The 14,851-nt window shown below is 28.0% G+C and overlaps 6 protein-coding genes across 6 annotated transcripts; 2 read left to right on the forward strand and 4 right to left on the reverse strand. All coding sequences in view use genetic code 12, as the record gives it.

Annotated features, from left to right (window-relative positions):
• Positions 1 to 35: 35 nt before the first annotated feature.
• MDH1-1 (malate dehydrogenase) lies at positions 36 to 1,034 on the reverse strand (the record flags this gene model as incomplete). Its single annotated transcript, XM_051755626.1, has 1 exon — positions 36 to 1,034. The coding sequence occupies one exon, from the start codon at positions 1,032 to 1,034 to the stop codon at positions 36 to 38; it is 999 nt and encodes a 332-aa protein (XP_051616129.1).
• Positions 1,035 to 1,860: 826 nt separating this feature from the next.
• KGF55_001089 (SDR family oxidoreductase) lies at positions 1,861 to 2,703 on the reverse strand (the record flags this gene model as incomplete). Its single annotated transcript, XM_051755627.1, has 1 exon — positions 1,861 to 2,703. The coding sequence occupies one exon, from the start codon at positions 2,701 to 2,703 to the stop codon at positions 1,861 to 1,863; it is 843 nt and encodes a 280-aa protein (XP_051616130.1).
• A 996-nt stretch (positions 2,704 to 3,699) lies between these two features.
• On the forward strand, positions 3,700 to 5,343 carry KGF55_001090 (transcription factor TFIIIC subunit; the record flags this gene model as incomplete). Its single annotated transcript, XM_051755628.1, has 1 exon — positions 3,700 to 5,343. One exon carries the CDS (start codon positions 3,700 to 3,702, stop codon positions 5,341 to 5,343), a length of 1,644 nt encoding a protein of 547 aa, XP_051616131.1.
• Positions 5,344 to 9,453: 4,110 nt separating this feature from the next.
• On the forward strand, positions 9,454 to 10,296 carry CYT2 (cytochrome c1 heme lyase; the record flags this gene model as incomplete). Its single annotated transcript, XM_051755629.1, has 1 exon — positions 9,454 to 10,296. The coding sequence occupies one exon, from the start codon at positions 9,454 to 9,456 to the stop codon at positions 10,294 to 10,296; it is 843 nt and encodes a 280-aa protein (XP_051616132.1).
• A 100-nt stretch (positions 10,297 to 10,396) lies between these two features.
• Positions 10,397 to 10,675, reverse strand: TIM10 (protein transporter; the record flags this gene model as incomplete). The annotated part of the gene is made up of 1 exon (XM_051755630.1): positions 10,397 to 10,675. One exon carries the CDS (start codon positions 10,673 to 10,675, stop codon positions 10,397 to 10,399), a length of 279 nt encoding a protein of 92 aa, XP_051616133.1.
• A 414-nt stretch (positions 10,676 to 11,089) lies between these two features.
• On the reverse strand, positions 11,090 to 13,138 carry NCP1 (Ncp1p; the record flags this gene model as incomplete). The annotated part of the gene is made up of 1 exon (XM_051755631.1): positions 11,090 to 13,138. The coding sequence occupies one exon, from the start codon at positions 13,136 to 13,138 to the stop codon at positions 11,090 to 11,092; it is 2,049 nt and encodes a 682-aa protein (XP_051616134.1).
• Positions 13,139 to 14,851: the final 1,713 nt, after the last annotated feature.

Consider the following 14,851-nt stretch of genomic DNA (forward strand, 5'->3'; position numbering starts at 1 on the left):
ATAGCTATATAAATTTATCATAAGTTCAAATTTTCTTATGGGTTTTGTTTAACAAATTCAACACCTTTTTTAATATTACCAATTAAAGTATCTTTAGCAGTTTTAACTAAACCTTCTTCATAATCAGAAATTTCACCTAATGGATGAATTTTTTCAACACCATTTGGACCTAAAGTAACTTTTGATGAAAAAAATTCAACACCTTCATCTTTAAATAATGGTGAATCAACAAATGTACATTCAATAATATCTTTTTCACCAGCTAAACCATTTAATAAAGATCCAGCAAATCTTGCACCTGCTTGAGCCATTGACAAAGTAGCTGATCCTGCACCATCTTTAGCTTTAACAACTTCATCACCACCAAATTGAATTCTATTAACTAATGAATCTCTTACATCAGTTGGTAAATTTTTATGAGTAGTTTGTGATAATAATGGAATAATTGTAATACCTGAATGACCACCAACAACTGGAACATGTTCATTAACTGGATTAGTATGTTCAACTTCTGAAACAAATCTTGCAGCTCTTAAAACATCTAAAGTAGTAACACCAAATAATTTTTTTGGATTATAATTTCCCTTTGATTTAAAAACTTCTGCAACAATTGGAACAGTTGAATTAACTGGATTTGAAATAATAGCAACTGCAGCATCTGGAGCATATTCAGCAGCAGCTTTAGCTAAATCTCTAACAATTGATGCATTAGTATTAAATAAATCATCTCTTGTCATTCCAGGTTTTCTTGGAACTCCAGCAGGAATAACAATAACATCAGAACCAGTTAAAGCTTCTTTTAATTGATCTGGATTATAACCTTTTACAGTTGAATTAGTTGGTACATGACTAACATCAGCTGCAACACCTGGTGCTCCCTTTATATCATATAAAGCTAAATCAGTAACTTTATGATTTAATTTTAATAATAATGATAATGGTTGTCCAATTCCTCCACCAGCTCCTAAAACAGCAACTTTATAAGCATTTGAAGCAGATGATGAAAATGATCTAGTAGCAACTTTTGAAAACATTGTATATTTTATGTATGTTATGTTAGTCAATTGACTTTGATGGAAAAGAAAAAGAGATTCTATTAAAAAATTTAAGGATTATGAAAAATTAATTGGTGAGAATTTGTCTATTTAAAAATTACAATATTTCACTCACTCATACATAATTTTGAAACTTTGAATCACTGAGAAAGAGCGAGAGAATTAAATTGTGTGGTTCGAAAATTTTAATGACCGAGAGAGACTACTCAATATTTGTTAACCAATTAAATCATCATATTTTGCAGCCAATGCTACCAGATTTTGTATAATCATGGAATTATTACCCCAGATTTCAAATGACCATAGAGAAAAGTGTTTATGTCATGCAATTAAATGCCTAAAGGTCCCTATTGAACGTAAAGAAATTCTGAAGGGCCCCGCAACACTATTTTTTGAATTTGGAGCCTTCTTGTTTGGTACAAATATTTAAGTTAATATTTTCAGATCATAATGAACCATTTCACGAGGGTCAAAATAGAGCCTCTACAAGCTTAAGACTACTTAGTTTATGACAGAAGTATTAAATAGTTTTGATTGCATAACGTTTGCTCTATTTAAATCTATAATGTTTATTATCAATAAATATTTTCTATTTCCAAATATGCCAATGCTAATGCATGAATTTATTCATTTCAAGATAGCAAGTATTTCTACCCTGGTTTCAATTTCATTATACATAATTACTATTCTGATGATTTAATATTAAATTTTTTGTCAACAAAATTTCATCAAGATAGTCAAAATTTAAAGAAAATTCAACTCAAATCAATTTCATCATACCCTGGGACCTAAATTGAACCAAATTTTAAACTATAGAATAACCCCCGTCTATATTTAGGTCACAGCCCGTCGTGAAGGATGCTGCGTCACTAGAAAGATAGATATAGCCAGCTATTAACTCTGTTGGATTACCTAGCCTTCCCAATGGAGTTAATTGACACCATTTTCCAACTAATTCTTTATCAGCGTATTCAACCATATTTGTTGCAATATAGCCTGGGGATACACTATTGACTCTTGCAAAAGGAGCCCATTCAACAGCTAAAGATTTAGCTAAATGTTTAACAGCAGCTTTTGAAGTATTATAAGCAGCTAAAGGTTGTGGAATATTTACTATACTTCCAGACATTGAAGAAGTTATAATTAAATTACCAAATCCTTGTTCTTTAAAAATTTGTCCTATAGCATGAGCACAATAAAATACAGCATTCACATTAATATCAATTAATTTATTCCATTTATTTAAATCTTGTTCATCAATTAAAAATCCAGAATCCCAAATTATACCAGCATTTGCAACAAATGTATCGATTTTACCAAAATCTTTTTTAATTTCATTAATTACATTTTTAACAATTTCTGCATTTGAAATATCTGCTTTATAAGCTTTTGCTTTTATTCCATATTTTTCTTCTAAATATTTAGCTTTATCATCAGCTGGTGTTGAGTTATACCAGATAGCTACATCTGCTCCTGATTGAGCGTATCCTTCCGCCAAAGCCCATCCTATCCCACCAGAACTCCCTGTAATTGATGCTACTTTACCCTTTAATGAAAATAAATCAAATATACCTTTTTCTGGTGGAGTATATTTTGTTGGTAAATTTCCTAATTCTGGATTACAATATGATTTGATTTCTTCTGACATTGTATTTTAGTTTTTGATAAGCTTATTGAAAAGTGAAAAAAAATTTGATTAACACATTTCGATTGTTGTATATATATGTTGTTGGACCAGATCAATATAATTGCTTTGTTCTTGCGATAAAGTTGTACTTTTTTATTTCATTAGTACACAAAACATTTACGAGGTTTTGAACAATTTAATTCGACAACTTAAATTTAGTGAGGCTTAAAACGGTCGGAAAAATATTTCGGAGTTTTTCCTTCAGCATATTCACGGTATAACTACATCAGTTTGTTTTTAATTTGCTTAAATCAACTTATTTATGACTGAGAACCTTTATTTATTGAGATCCCCCACGTATAAGCAGTTGATTTAATAGTTTGGTTCTTTGGAGCTCAAAATGATATGCTTGATCCTCCACAGCGGTGATTAACATATCAAAACAAGATATTGTCCTAGTAGTACAAATGCCTTTGCCGTATCTGATCTATAAATTACAAAATTTTACACTTAAATCGTAATTAAGTAAACTAGCGTCAAATATCTCAAGAACAACTGAAATCGATCTTTTGCATGTATTCCGTGGAAACCTCTATACATCGTGAAAAAAATTCATACTATTGCATACTTTTAACATTCCCATATCGATGAAGATAATGCTCAAGAAATGAAGATGGTTCCAAAGACACGAAGAGTGTCATAAACTTATTGCTCTAAATAATTTAGGATCAAAAAGAGTTGAAATTTCTAATTTATCTCGAATGATCATATCATTGGGTTTCTTTTTTTTTTTTTTTCAAAACTAATCGCTGTTATTTACTTGTCATCTTTATAATATTTTTTGGCCTAACCTACTGTTTTAAAGACTGAGGGTTGCTCCATGTAATTTATCATGTAGATGAACGTTAAGTTGAAATAAAACCTGTTTTGTGCGAGGTTGAAAATGTAAATAACAGGGACAAAAATAAATTCAAGATTATACAGTATGCGATAGATATCAACAACACTCAATCAACAATGGAAGAAGAACCTCAAGAAGTAGAACTACATTCTATGGATATTCCACATGTAGCAGCAGTTGAACTACCGTTACTAGTGAAAAATGAAGATAAAGCTATAAAAGCATTGGGTGGTAAACAAAAAATATCTGACTCAATCAAAGATTCATCAATACCATTAGAATTAAGATTAAGAAATGATCCATTTCAACATCCAATTCAAGCAGCATATTCAACAAATGAAAGAATAGTTTTAAAAATTCAAATCAAGAAAGATATAGTCAAAAACAATCCCAATAAACTGATTCAAGAATTAATAAAATTAAGTGAAACTAAACCGAAAGTAAAACCAATTGCAATAATTGATAAAACTTATAGATTTAGAGGAATGAGTGATTTTCAAGTTATAACAAAAAGAAATAAAATGATTCAACAATTTAAATCAGGTGTATTAGAAGCAAAAAATTATGATACAGTTAAAAATTATGTTTTAAATCATGAAAATTTTTATAATTTATCAGATATGAATAATGAATATTTTGAAAATAAAGATCATCAGTTACCTCCACCTCCAATTTTTTCACATATTAATTATCCATATACTTTTAAATATCAAAAAAATCCATTTACATCAATTGTAAAAGATGAACAAAGTGGAGATTTAAAATTAATTTCAAGAAAAGTTCTTGAAAAATTACATACAGTTATTATACCATATGAAAAAGAAATTCCAAAAGAGCCACCTCAAATACTAACTAAAAAATATGAAGAATTAATTAAAAGTCGTCCATCTTTTGGAAGTCCTGATGATATGTTAGTGAAATGTATAGAATGGGTAAAACATATTTTTGATATAAAACCATTTTGGTTAAGACGTCAATTAGTTGATATAATTCCAAAAGATTATTTAAAACATTTAAAAAATGCATTACCATTTGTTACATATGTTTATAAAAGTGGACCATGGAGATTCTGTAATATTAAAATTGGAATTGATCCTAAAAGTGATCCAAAATATTGGATTTATCAAACTGAATATTTTAGAGTATTAGGAAGATCAGAAATTGAAAATGATACTAGTGATGACAATAAAAAAAAAATTATTCCAAAAACTTTAGAAGATTCAAAAACTAAAATTGAAATATCTCAAGATTTAATATTTGATGGAATAAATTTACCAACAGCAATAACTTTTCAAATTGGTGATATTACAGATATGGATATAACATCAATTATAACAATTCATAAACAGAATAAAGGTTCGGATTTTTTAAAAAATGAATCTGATTTTCAAAATGGTTGGATAAATAATCAAACTATTGAATTAATTAGAAAAATTATGAGATATAAATTAAATTGTATGGTAAAAGAAGAAAGTATTGATCAAAATAAAATTTATAAATTTACAACTTTAAATTTTAATAAAGAAGATAGTCATGAAAAAGAAATTGAAGATGGTCAACATGATGAAGACCAAATTATTGATGATACTTTGATGAATGATGAAGAAGTTGGAGATGAGGCCGTGGGAGAAGATGAAGAAGAAGTTGAAGATGGAGAACTTCATCATGAAATTGATGAGGATGACTTAATGTCAAAACTCCAAAATTTAATTTCAGAAAATAAGGAATTACAACACTTAGTTGGGTTTGTGAAACAATAAAGTTCAATAAAGAACGATAGTTCCCTATAGAGGCTTCAAAGTGCTTCAAGTCACCGACCTGCCACTTAATTGTGTGGCGAGGAACACTGACTGAACTCAATATTAATAAATTTAATGCGATAACTTCGGTTGGAAATGAAAATGTTGATAACCAGATACTACAGGCTAGTATGGTTTTATAAGGTTTTCATTTAATCATAGTTTCCTCGCAGGTGTTTCAACGGACCTGATATTATTTGTGTACTATTTTAAATAGATGACTTAATATACAGAAATCAATAAAGAAACAGAAATATCAGATTTTGGGAAGAATGATTACCTTATCAATCAATGGTAATACACGAATCAGCGATTTTTCATCACCTAAAGTTACATCGAATAATGGCTAACGAACACGAAATGAAATAGATCGAAAATATGAGGAGTTTGATTATGAAGAGATTCATAATATTTGTTTATTGAAGGCAAAGTGCTATGATTCCTGTAATTCAAGAAAGTCTCAAAGAAGCAATGGGAAACATATATCCTTCAAAGTATCGATTGTTGGTTTTAGCTAATTATAATAATGATGATACCTTATAGGAACATACGAAGAAGAAGCATAGACGTAAGTGCTTTGCATAATTATATATTTTATATTCTATTTAAGTTCAATACTAAAAACTATTCCACCTTTTTGGGAGCATGTCTTCTTCACTTTCTGATTCTATAGCAATCTAAACCGTTATTAATGAATTTAATAAGATGTTGCTCTTTAGTAGGATTGTAAGTTTTGTATGTTTTAAACTCAGAACTACGAACAAATTTCACATAAGCTTTGCACCCGTCCGTCGCACATTCATATTTAATAACTCTACCTGAAGTTTTGCCTTTTAATTTGTAAAAATGATGATTTTCTTTCATATAATCTATAACATCTTTAGCTGATTCAAAAATTTCTTGCTCAACCGGCATCATTTGGTTCGACCTGCAATTATATTTGCGAACTATTGCTCCCATTTTTAAAATTGATGAAAATTCTGAACTTGGAATATTTTATCATCTTCTTCAAAAATTTTGTAATTCAAGGATGTTTATGCATTTATATAAATTCTAATTTAATTTTAAATGCATGCATTACTATTTCAGGATCTAATACTAATACGTAGGATATTCATTCTTAATTTTAATTTGTTGTATTTTCATGTTTCAGATTTTTAGTAAACCCAAACTTTACTTGACAACAGGGTTGAATATATGTTTCAAATCATTTAAATTGTGAGGTATCTCATGATGAAACTTTTATAAAAACTTCAATGACATTATTTAACGCTGATATCACTCTATACTTGAACGCTGTTCAATTTGATTGACTTCTAATCTAAGTTTCCTTTGAATTTAGGACGTTATGTAGTGTGTGTCGCAAGGTAAGGCTAAGTACATACAAAAAGGTAAATTATTATTTTTTCTATTTTTGTACTTCATATTTATTAGCTTTTGGTGCAAATTATGATTTTCCAACATTATTATTCCATCACAAATCAGAGAGACTCAGCCATGTCGTGGAAACTATCATGATTGATTCAAAATCCAGTTATTTTGTAAAGTATGTAATTTTTTTGTTCCATCAAATTTGTAATTTTAGCTTGCAAAACACACTTTATGGCTTTACACTCCTGAATTAAAAGCCATTCAAATTAGGGTTCAAGTGTAGAGTGACACTTGCGTTGAATTGTAGCAATGTCGAAGAAGTAAAAGAGACTAGAAAAAATTTATGAGTCTAAAACCATAATGAACGAATCTTAAATTAACTTAGAAAATTGGTCAACAATGTTGTTGAAATGCACAAATGTATACAAATATCTGTTTTTATAATTGTGAAAAAGTTGATAAAACATTCAAAAATATTCATTAGTTTCAAAGATGCACTAATAGTTCAAAAATACAATTGCCGATCAAATCAAATGATGCAGGTCAATCAGGGATATTTTAAATCAAGCAAGACATCATGGAACACATGCATGAAAATCACAAAATCACCAATTAATGGATGAGAGAGGATTCAGGTAATATTATAAGATATCAATGCATGCCGCTTGGCACAGAGCTTGCGTTTTCTGAAAACAAGTTTACGCAAGCTCTACACACACGATTTATACATTGATATTTGCTGCACCTAAAGTTTGCCAATTAATCTGTAAAATTGGTGTTTTCATTCATGTATTCAACAACATCTTTAGCTGATCTTAAAAATCCCTGCTCGACTGGCATCGTCTGACCTTATTTGCAATTGTTCTTTGGTAATACATACATACTTGAAATATGAAAATTGTTTTTGAACTTAAGATATTTATAATCTTCTTCAAAATTTTATAAATTAAAGAAATTTATGCATTTATATATTATTCATGTTTGACCAAATTTCAAATTTAATTCTGTTTATACTAATTAAAGTTAAATGTTGTAAAATAGAGTTTTTATGAGTTTTATATTTGTTGGGTGTGAATGTTTAAATGAAATTTATTATATTCGTGACTTAGTTGTTGATTGATGTTTAGGCGTTAATAAATGAATGTGAAATTTGTAGTATTTAAAAGTATTTAATAATCTTTCCCCTCTCGATATGTTTCAGAATAATAGACATAATTGATTGAAGTTGTATATTATTGCTGTACTTCCACTGTGTTTCATATAAAAATTATTATTTGTGATCTGTATTTGGTCTTTGAATCTCAATCTTAATCTAAACTAGGTCCTCAAAATAATTCTTGGTAGTTTCATCTTTATTATAAAATTTTCATTTTGTTTGCATTGTTTAGATTATTTATTGACGATCGTTGTAAATTAATGATCTGAAATTTGAAGTTGATCTTGCATTTCAACTAATAATTTGAAATCCGCAGGGTGGAATTGTGGAGAAATTAATGACTTTGTTGATGAAAAAGTTTGTTGAGCTAATTTCATTGATTACTATGATTGAATTGTACTGATAATTTAGAAGTAAATTCATATATTTGAATATTAATTTGCACACAAATTTGTTTCAGATCTTGAAAAATAATTTGTTGATACTGCAGATAATCCATTTGTGAGATATGTAGTTGGCTGATTTTATTAGGACCCAAGTAAAACTTGTAAGAAACTTGAAGTGATGAAGATGAAACTGAAGTTGAAGTTATGATACAATTACCAGTTACAATTTATAGTTTTTGACATCCGTCTGTCGTTTGATTGATTGTTTTTAAGATGAAAAAGCTTTAATAAAAGAAAGGTTTGGTTCTAACAATTTCATAATGAAATAGAGTCAGCGCAAAAAGAAACCTGAGGTACTAACAAATTGTCTAATTAGCAGATTAACACAATAATGAACAATAGTAAAATCGTTATGTTCATTCTAACTCTGTACTTTCTGGAGGATTTTGAAAGTAATGTTGTTGGCAGAAAATGTCGCCAAAATGTCAAAATTGTCGCATATTTGGCAGCCTTACGAACTACAACTTATGTGTATAGTAAACTTGAAACTAATTAATCGTTTTACTTCTTACAAATTTCCCATCTACTCTCTAATTGTTAGTTGATTCACACGTTTAACCTATTATAACGCTAATTGAACATCTGTCTTATTAGCCATCTGGCATTGATAAATGGAACAGTTTCACACTGACAAATAAAGGCTATTTTCGTACTTAAAATAATAAAGTACCTAGTTTTAATTTTTCTTATCAATTTTTGCAACAAAATCAGCACAACTTTCACAGCGAGATTTTCAAAATTTATTCAAAATCGAGGATCCATGATAAGTTGAAGAAGCTTGGTCATGTTATGGAAACCTGTATGTTTGTTTTAGGCATCAAATTTGTAAGGTATATTCATCTCAGTTGATTTTGCAATTTTTGAATTAAGCTTGTATGCTTTTTTCAATCCTAATTAAAATACGAATGTATTCTTTCAATTGAAGAGAGAATTCGGACATTCCAACAACTGAAAGAGAAATATATTGATGATGAGTAAATGAAAAAGTGTTTAGAGATGTGTGGTTTAAACAAGAGGATCTCAGTCTTTTAAAAGAGAAAAAAGAATTTCAAAATCAAATAATATCTGAAACATTTTATGACCGCATCATATCAAATCATGTCAAATGAAGATCAACCAAAATGTCCAGTAGATCATTCTACAAGGCAGTCCTGGCTATCTAGTCTAATATGGAGTAAGAAAGAAGAACCACAGCTAGTACCAAAACATCTCGAAAAGAATTCATCAAATCCACAAATACAACATCATCAAGATCAACCTGTTTGTCCTGTAAATCATGAAACAAGATCAGCATGGTTAGAAAAAGTCTCAGTAACGATTCCAGAAGATATAGAAACATCCATAAACAATACTTCAATCAATAGCAATCCCTCATCTACTACAAAACCAACTAAAACATGTGATTCAAATGATATACAAAATACATTGCAAGATACAACAAAAACAAATATAAATTTACCAATAGAAAGAGAAATAAGTAGTATACCAAGAACTTCATCAAATTCAAATTGGATATATCCAAGTGAAAAACAATTTTTTGAGGCAATGGTTAGAAAAAATTGGAATCCAAATTCCAATGATATGAAAGTTATTGTACCTATACATAATTTAGTAAATGAAAGATGTTGGAAACATATAATGATATGGGAAGGTAACAACTATAAAAAAGCTATGGAGGAATGTGGTGGTATTACATTAACTTCATTTAAAGGAGATTCTAAAAAATTAACTCCAAGAGCTTGGTTTAAAACACAACTATTAGGACATAATGGTCCTTTTGATAGACATGATTGGATTATAAATAGATGTGGTAAAGAAATTGAATATGTTATTGATTTTTATAATGGTGAAAATAATCAAGTTATGTTAGATGTTAGACCTAAATTAAATAGTTTTGAAGGTTTTAAATTAAGAATTGGAAGAGCTTTAGGAATAAATTAGTAGTTCCAAGAACAACTAACAAATAATTATGTATATTTATATTTATATTTACAAGGAATAAATGGTAACATTGTAATCGAAAAATTAACTCTAGTAATGTTTATCTTCTACCCATAAATTGACCACTTTGACCTAATTTTTGCATATTTTCACCAACTTGAACATTAGTTTCAAAATATTTAGCAACACAACGATCTAAACATAAACTTTCTTGTTTTGTTATATCACTTTCTGAATATTGTTTTGAAATACATTTTTGATGACATTGTGATACTAATGAATTAAACATTCCTGTGACCATATCTAATTCTGCTTCTGCTGCTTGTAATTTTGCTTGCAGGGAAATTTGTGGGGTTGATGCTCCTCCTAATCCAAACATGATTTGATTTGTAGTTGTTATAGGTTGTAGTTAAGATTAAATTGTTTTAGTTAACGGCAATTGAATTTTTCATTTGCTGCAATTTTTTTTCTTTACTTTTTGGTTGATTAACGGATCTGTCTTGTCGTGGATTTTTACTAAATTTGATACAACAATTTGACAAGCAGTCGAGTAATACATAAGTAGAGTTATAGATTCTAAGAATTTATACTAATGAATTTATTTACTCTTTCTATACATATTCACAATCTATAGGAAATACTAACAATTTTCCGAAATTAAATTTTATATAATAGCAAACACGTATGAAAATAATTAAAAATTCTTTTTATTATATTGATACAAAAAGTTTAATCATTATTCTCTTTATTTTCATCATTCGTCAAAATCCTCATCAACAACTAATCAATGACTCTACCAGACATCCTCTTGATACCTATTCTGGACTTTTAAACTTCTTACCAAATCAGCAGCTTTTTCCAAATCAATTTTTCTTTCATTTGAAATAATTTTAATAAAAGCTTGTTGAACATCTCTAGCCATATGAGCAGCATCACCACAAACATATATGATAGCACCATTATTTATGAATTCGTTGATCTTGGCAGAATTTTCTAAAATTTTATGTTGAACATAAACTTTTTTTGAGGGATCAGCTCTTGAAAAAGCAGTTACAATTTCAAAATTTTCACCAAGCTTCTTTGAATATTCTTTCCATTCATCTTTATATAAATAATCTTCATTTTCATTTCTACAACCATAAAATAATAATGATGGTCCCACGTTTACATCATTTTCTAATTGAGTAATTCTTTCTCTTATAAATCCTCTTAATGGTGCTACTCCTGTTCCAGGACCAACTAATATTATAGGAGTTTTTGAACTTGAAGGTAATTTAAAAGTTGATCTTCTTACATGTACAGGTAATTTAAAATTTTCAAATTTTGAACGTGGTCCCTTTAAATCATATGTGACCAAAGGTTTATCACCAGATTTATTTTTATTAATTTCAATATCTTTTAATAAATTTGTTACTACTCCACTTACAATTCTTTTATCTTTTTCAATTTCTGATTCAACAACTGCTGTAATATTTATATTTGATTTTTCTCTCATTGATGATGAAGAAATTGAATAATAACGAGGTGTTAAATGTTGAATATTTTCAATTAAAAATTCAAATGGTACTTTTGTCCATGGTTCACCTGAAGATAAATATAATAAAGCATCAGCAATATTATATTTTTTTAAAGTAATTTCTTCTGCATATTTTGATTTATCATTTGCTATCTTGGTTAATTTTGTTTTAGTTTCTTCATTAGGAGCGAAAGCTGCTATGGAAAGGAAAAATTGTCTTGATACTGGTCCACTAATTTCTAAATGATGTCTTATAATAGCTTCATAAGTAATTGGTGTGGGAAATGGAATATGATAAGTTGAATCAAGGGCTTTTAATTCAATAACATTATCTTTTTTATCATTTAAATCAAAAGCTTTTAAAAATATTTCAATATTTTCATTACTATTTTGTGGCCATACTGCTAAATGATCACCAGTTGAATATTTTAAATTTGAATCACTAATATCAAATTCAACGTGAACACATGATCTTTCTTTTGAATTAAATAATTCTTTAATCTTGGTGATTGGAGCTAAATATGGATGAGTATGATCAAATGGTCCCTTTGATAAATCAGTACCAACAGAAGTATTTATATATTTTTTATTTGGTTCACCTAATGAAACTTGTTTATCTTCTGTAGTTAATTCATCTCTTTCAATAATTTTTAAACTTGGTTCATATTTTAATTCTTTTTCTTCAAAATTTAAATTATTTCTTAATGAATCAAATACTCCATCTTTCCAACTTAAAAAATCTTCATCTAATGTTCCCTTACCATCATCTCCTTCACCATATTCAGCAAATCTTTCAGCTCCTTTTTCCTCTAATTTTAAATCAACTTTTCTACCAATAGCATTATAAAATTCATAAGTAGAATTACCTAAACCAAATACAGTAAATCTCAAGCTACTTAAAGTATCAGCTTCATTATCTAAAAATTCAATAAATTCAATAGCATTATCAGTTGGTTCACCTTCTCCATAAGTAGCTAAAATAAAAAATACTAAAATATCATCTTTAATATCTCCAAAATTATCCCAATCATAATCAGCAAAATCAGCAACCATAGTTTTTAAACCAAATCTTGAACTTAATTCTCTTGACATTTTATTTGAATAATCTTCTGCTGTACCAGTTTGTGAACCATAAACTAAAAGAGCATTTTTATTATTTTTTTGTAATGTTTCTAAAATATTTCTTGAATTTGTTCCTCCATTACTATCATTTGATAAAAATCCTGTTGATTCTGGTTTTGAAATAAATTGATTTTTGGCAAAATATGCTGCTACTGCAACAACTAATATTATAACAACATATAAATCATAAGAATCTAATGCCATTTTGAAATTGAATTAGTTGGTAGTATAATTGGTTTTAAGTTTAAAGAAATGAAAGTTAAGATCAATTGAAACTGTGTTAGTAAGAAGATATAAAAAAATGTGTGTTGATCTCTTTAAATTTTAGGTTATTAATAAAAAAATTGATTGAGTTGAATTTATTGAACAATTTTTTAGTAGTATTGTTACTGTGTATTGTTTTGTGTTACATATTTATTTCGGTGTTGAATTTTTCATAAGGAAAAAATTAATTCCTATTTTGTTAGTATGTATACTTTTAACGAGAGATAAAATAAAGTTGGGTCGAGAAGTTTGTGCGTACCGACCTAAATAGTACAAAGAAAAACGTTACAGCATCACACTCGTTTAAACGAAATAATCTGTCACATTTTTTATTATTATACGATTATATGAATTAAAAGAAAGAAATAATAATAAATATCGGCAATTAAAATTCTATTACAATGTTCATAATCAATTACTAGGCTTTAATTCAAAATAAAGATCTTGAGAGATATCTATCAGTTAGATCTGTAGAATGACCTCTCCGTTTAAACCATCCAAATCCCATCATTCATCAGTTTATCTTTCATTTTCTGTTGTAGATTGAAACTAACTAAATCCCAATTGGAGATATTGTTTCATTATAAAAAATTAATACGTGATACTTTAACAAAAGAGAGATTTTATAAAATTATCATATGAAAAATTTCTAATGAGAATTGTTGTATTCTAACTGTACATATTATTGCTTATGCCATTACAACAATCAAATTAAGGGGATTAGAAATTATCAAGGAAAGTATGAGAATAGAAGATACTAAAAATAATAGATTTGGTGTTTGTATTGAGATTGGATGAAATTAATATATTTGATTATTAATTGAAAACTTAAAATTTGAAGAATTATCCTTTTAAAGTTAGTCTTATCATGAATCTAATTGACACATCTAATAAGAATGAAAGCTCCTATAGTCATAATCACTTACTTTATTATATGATCAAAACTATTATCATCACAAGAGTATATGACCAAATTTTAAGAAAGTTTGACACAATAAGAAATTATATATTGATAAAAACGTTAATAGAATTTTCCGAATTTTCTTTTTAACTTTTTATCAATTTTACATACTCAAATAGAAGTACCAACAAATTTCATCCTTCAAATTTTAGTAAGAGGCACTTACCTTTCAACTTTGTAGGATTTTATTAAAGCAGTATTTACTGTTTATGAGCCATATGTGATCTGTTTTTGTCAATTTTCTATCAACTACTTGTAATGGGTATTTAGAACAACACTAATTAATTATAGTGAAAAATTATTCTCCATAAATCGGAGTTAATGCAAAAAATAAAAAAAATAAAAATTTAAATGTGGGGGAAATTCACACTTTTTAAACGAGTAGTAGTAGCTACCAAATTTATATCATCAATCCAAAGTTTAAATATTTGATTTTTTCATATGATACTTTTAAGAGCAAACTTTCTGATGAAACACTGAACTTTTTCATTAGCGTTGAACGCCCTAAATAACAAATGTAGAAAGCAGGATTTTATCTTGTTATCTATGATGCAATCGATATTCATGAAGAGAATTTGGCTTTTGAAACCTAAAAAGATTTGTCTTTTCGGAGTTTATTAGTATAATAATTCCAACTAATAATGGCTCACCTTTTAATTACAACTCTTACTAGTAAAAGTAGATGCAAAGTA

The sequence above is a fragment of the Candida pseudojiufengensis genome, assembly GCF_024610245.1.
Source record: "Candida pseudojiufengensis strain CBS 10847 chromosome Unknown scaffold2, whole genome shotgun sequence".
NCBI classification, from domain to species: Eukaryota; Fungi; Ascomycota; class Pichiomycetes; order Serinales; family Debaryomycetaceae; genus Lodderomyces; species Lodderomyces pseudojiufengensis.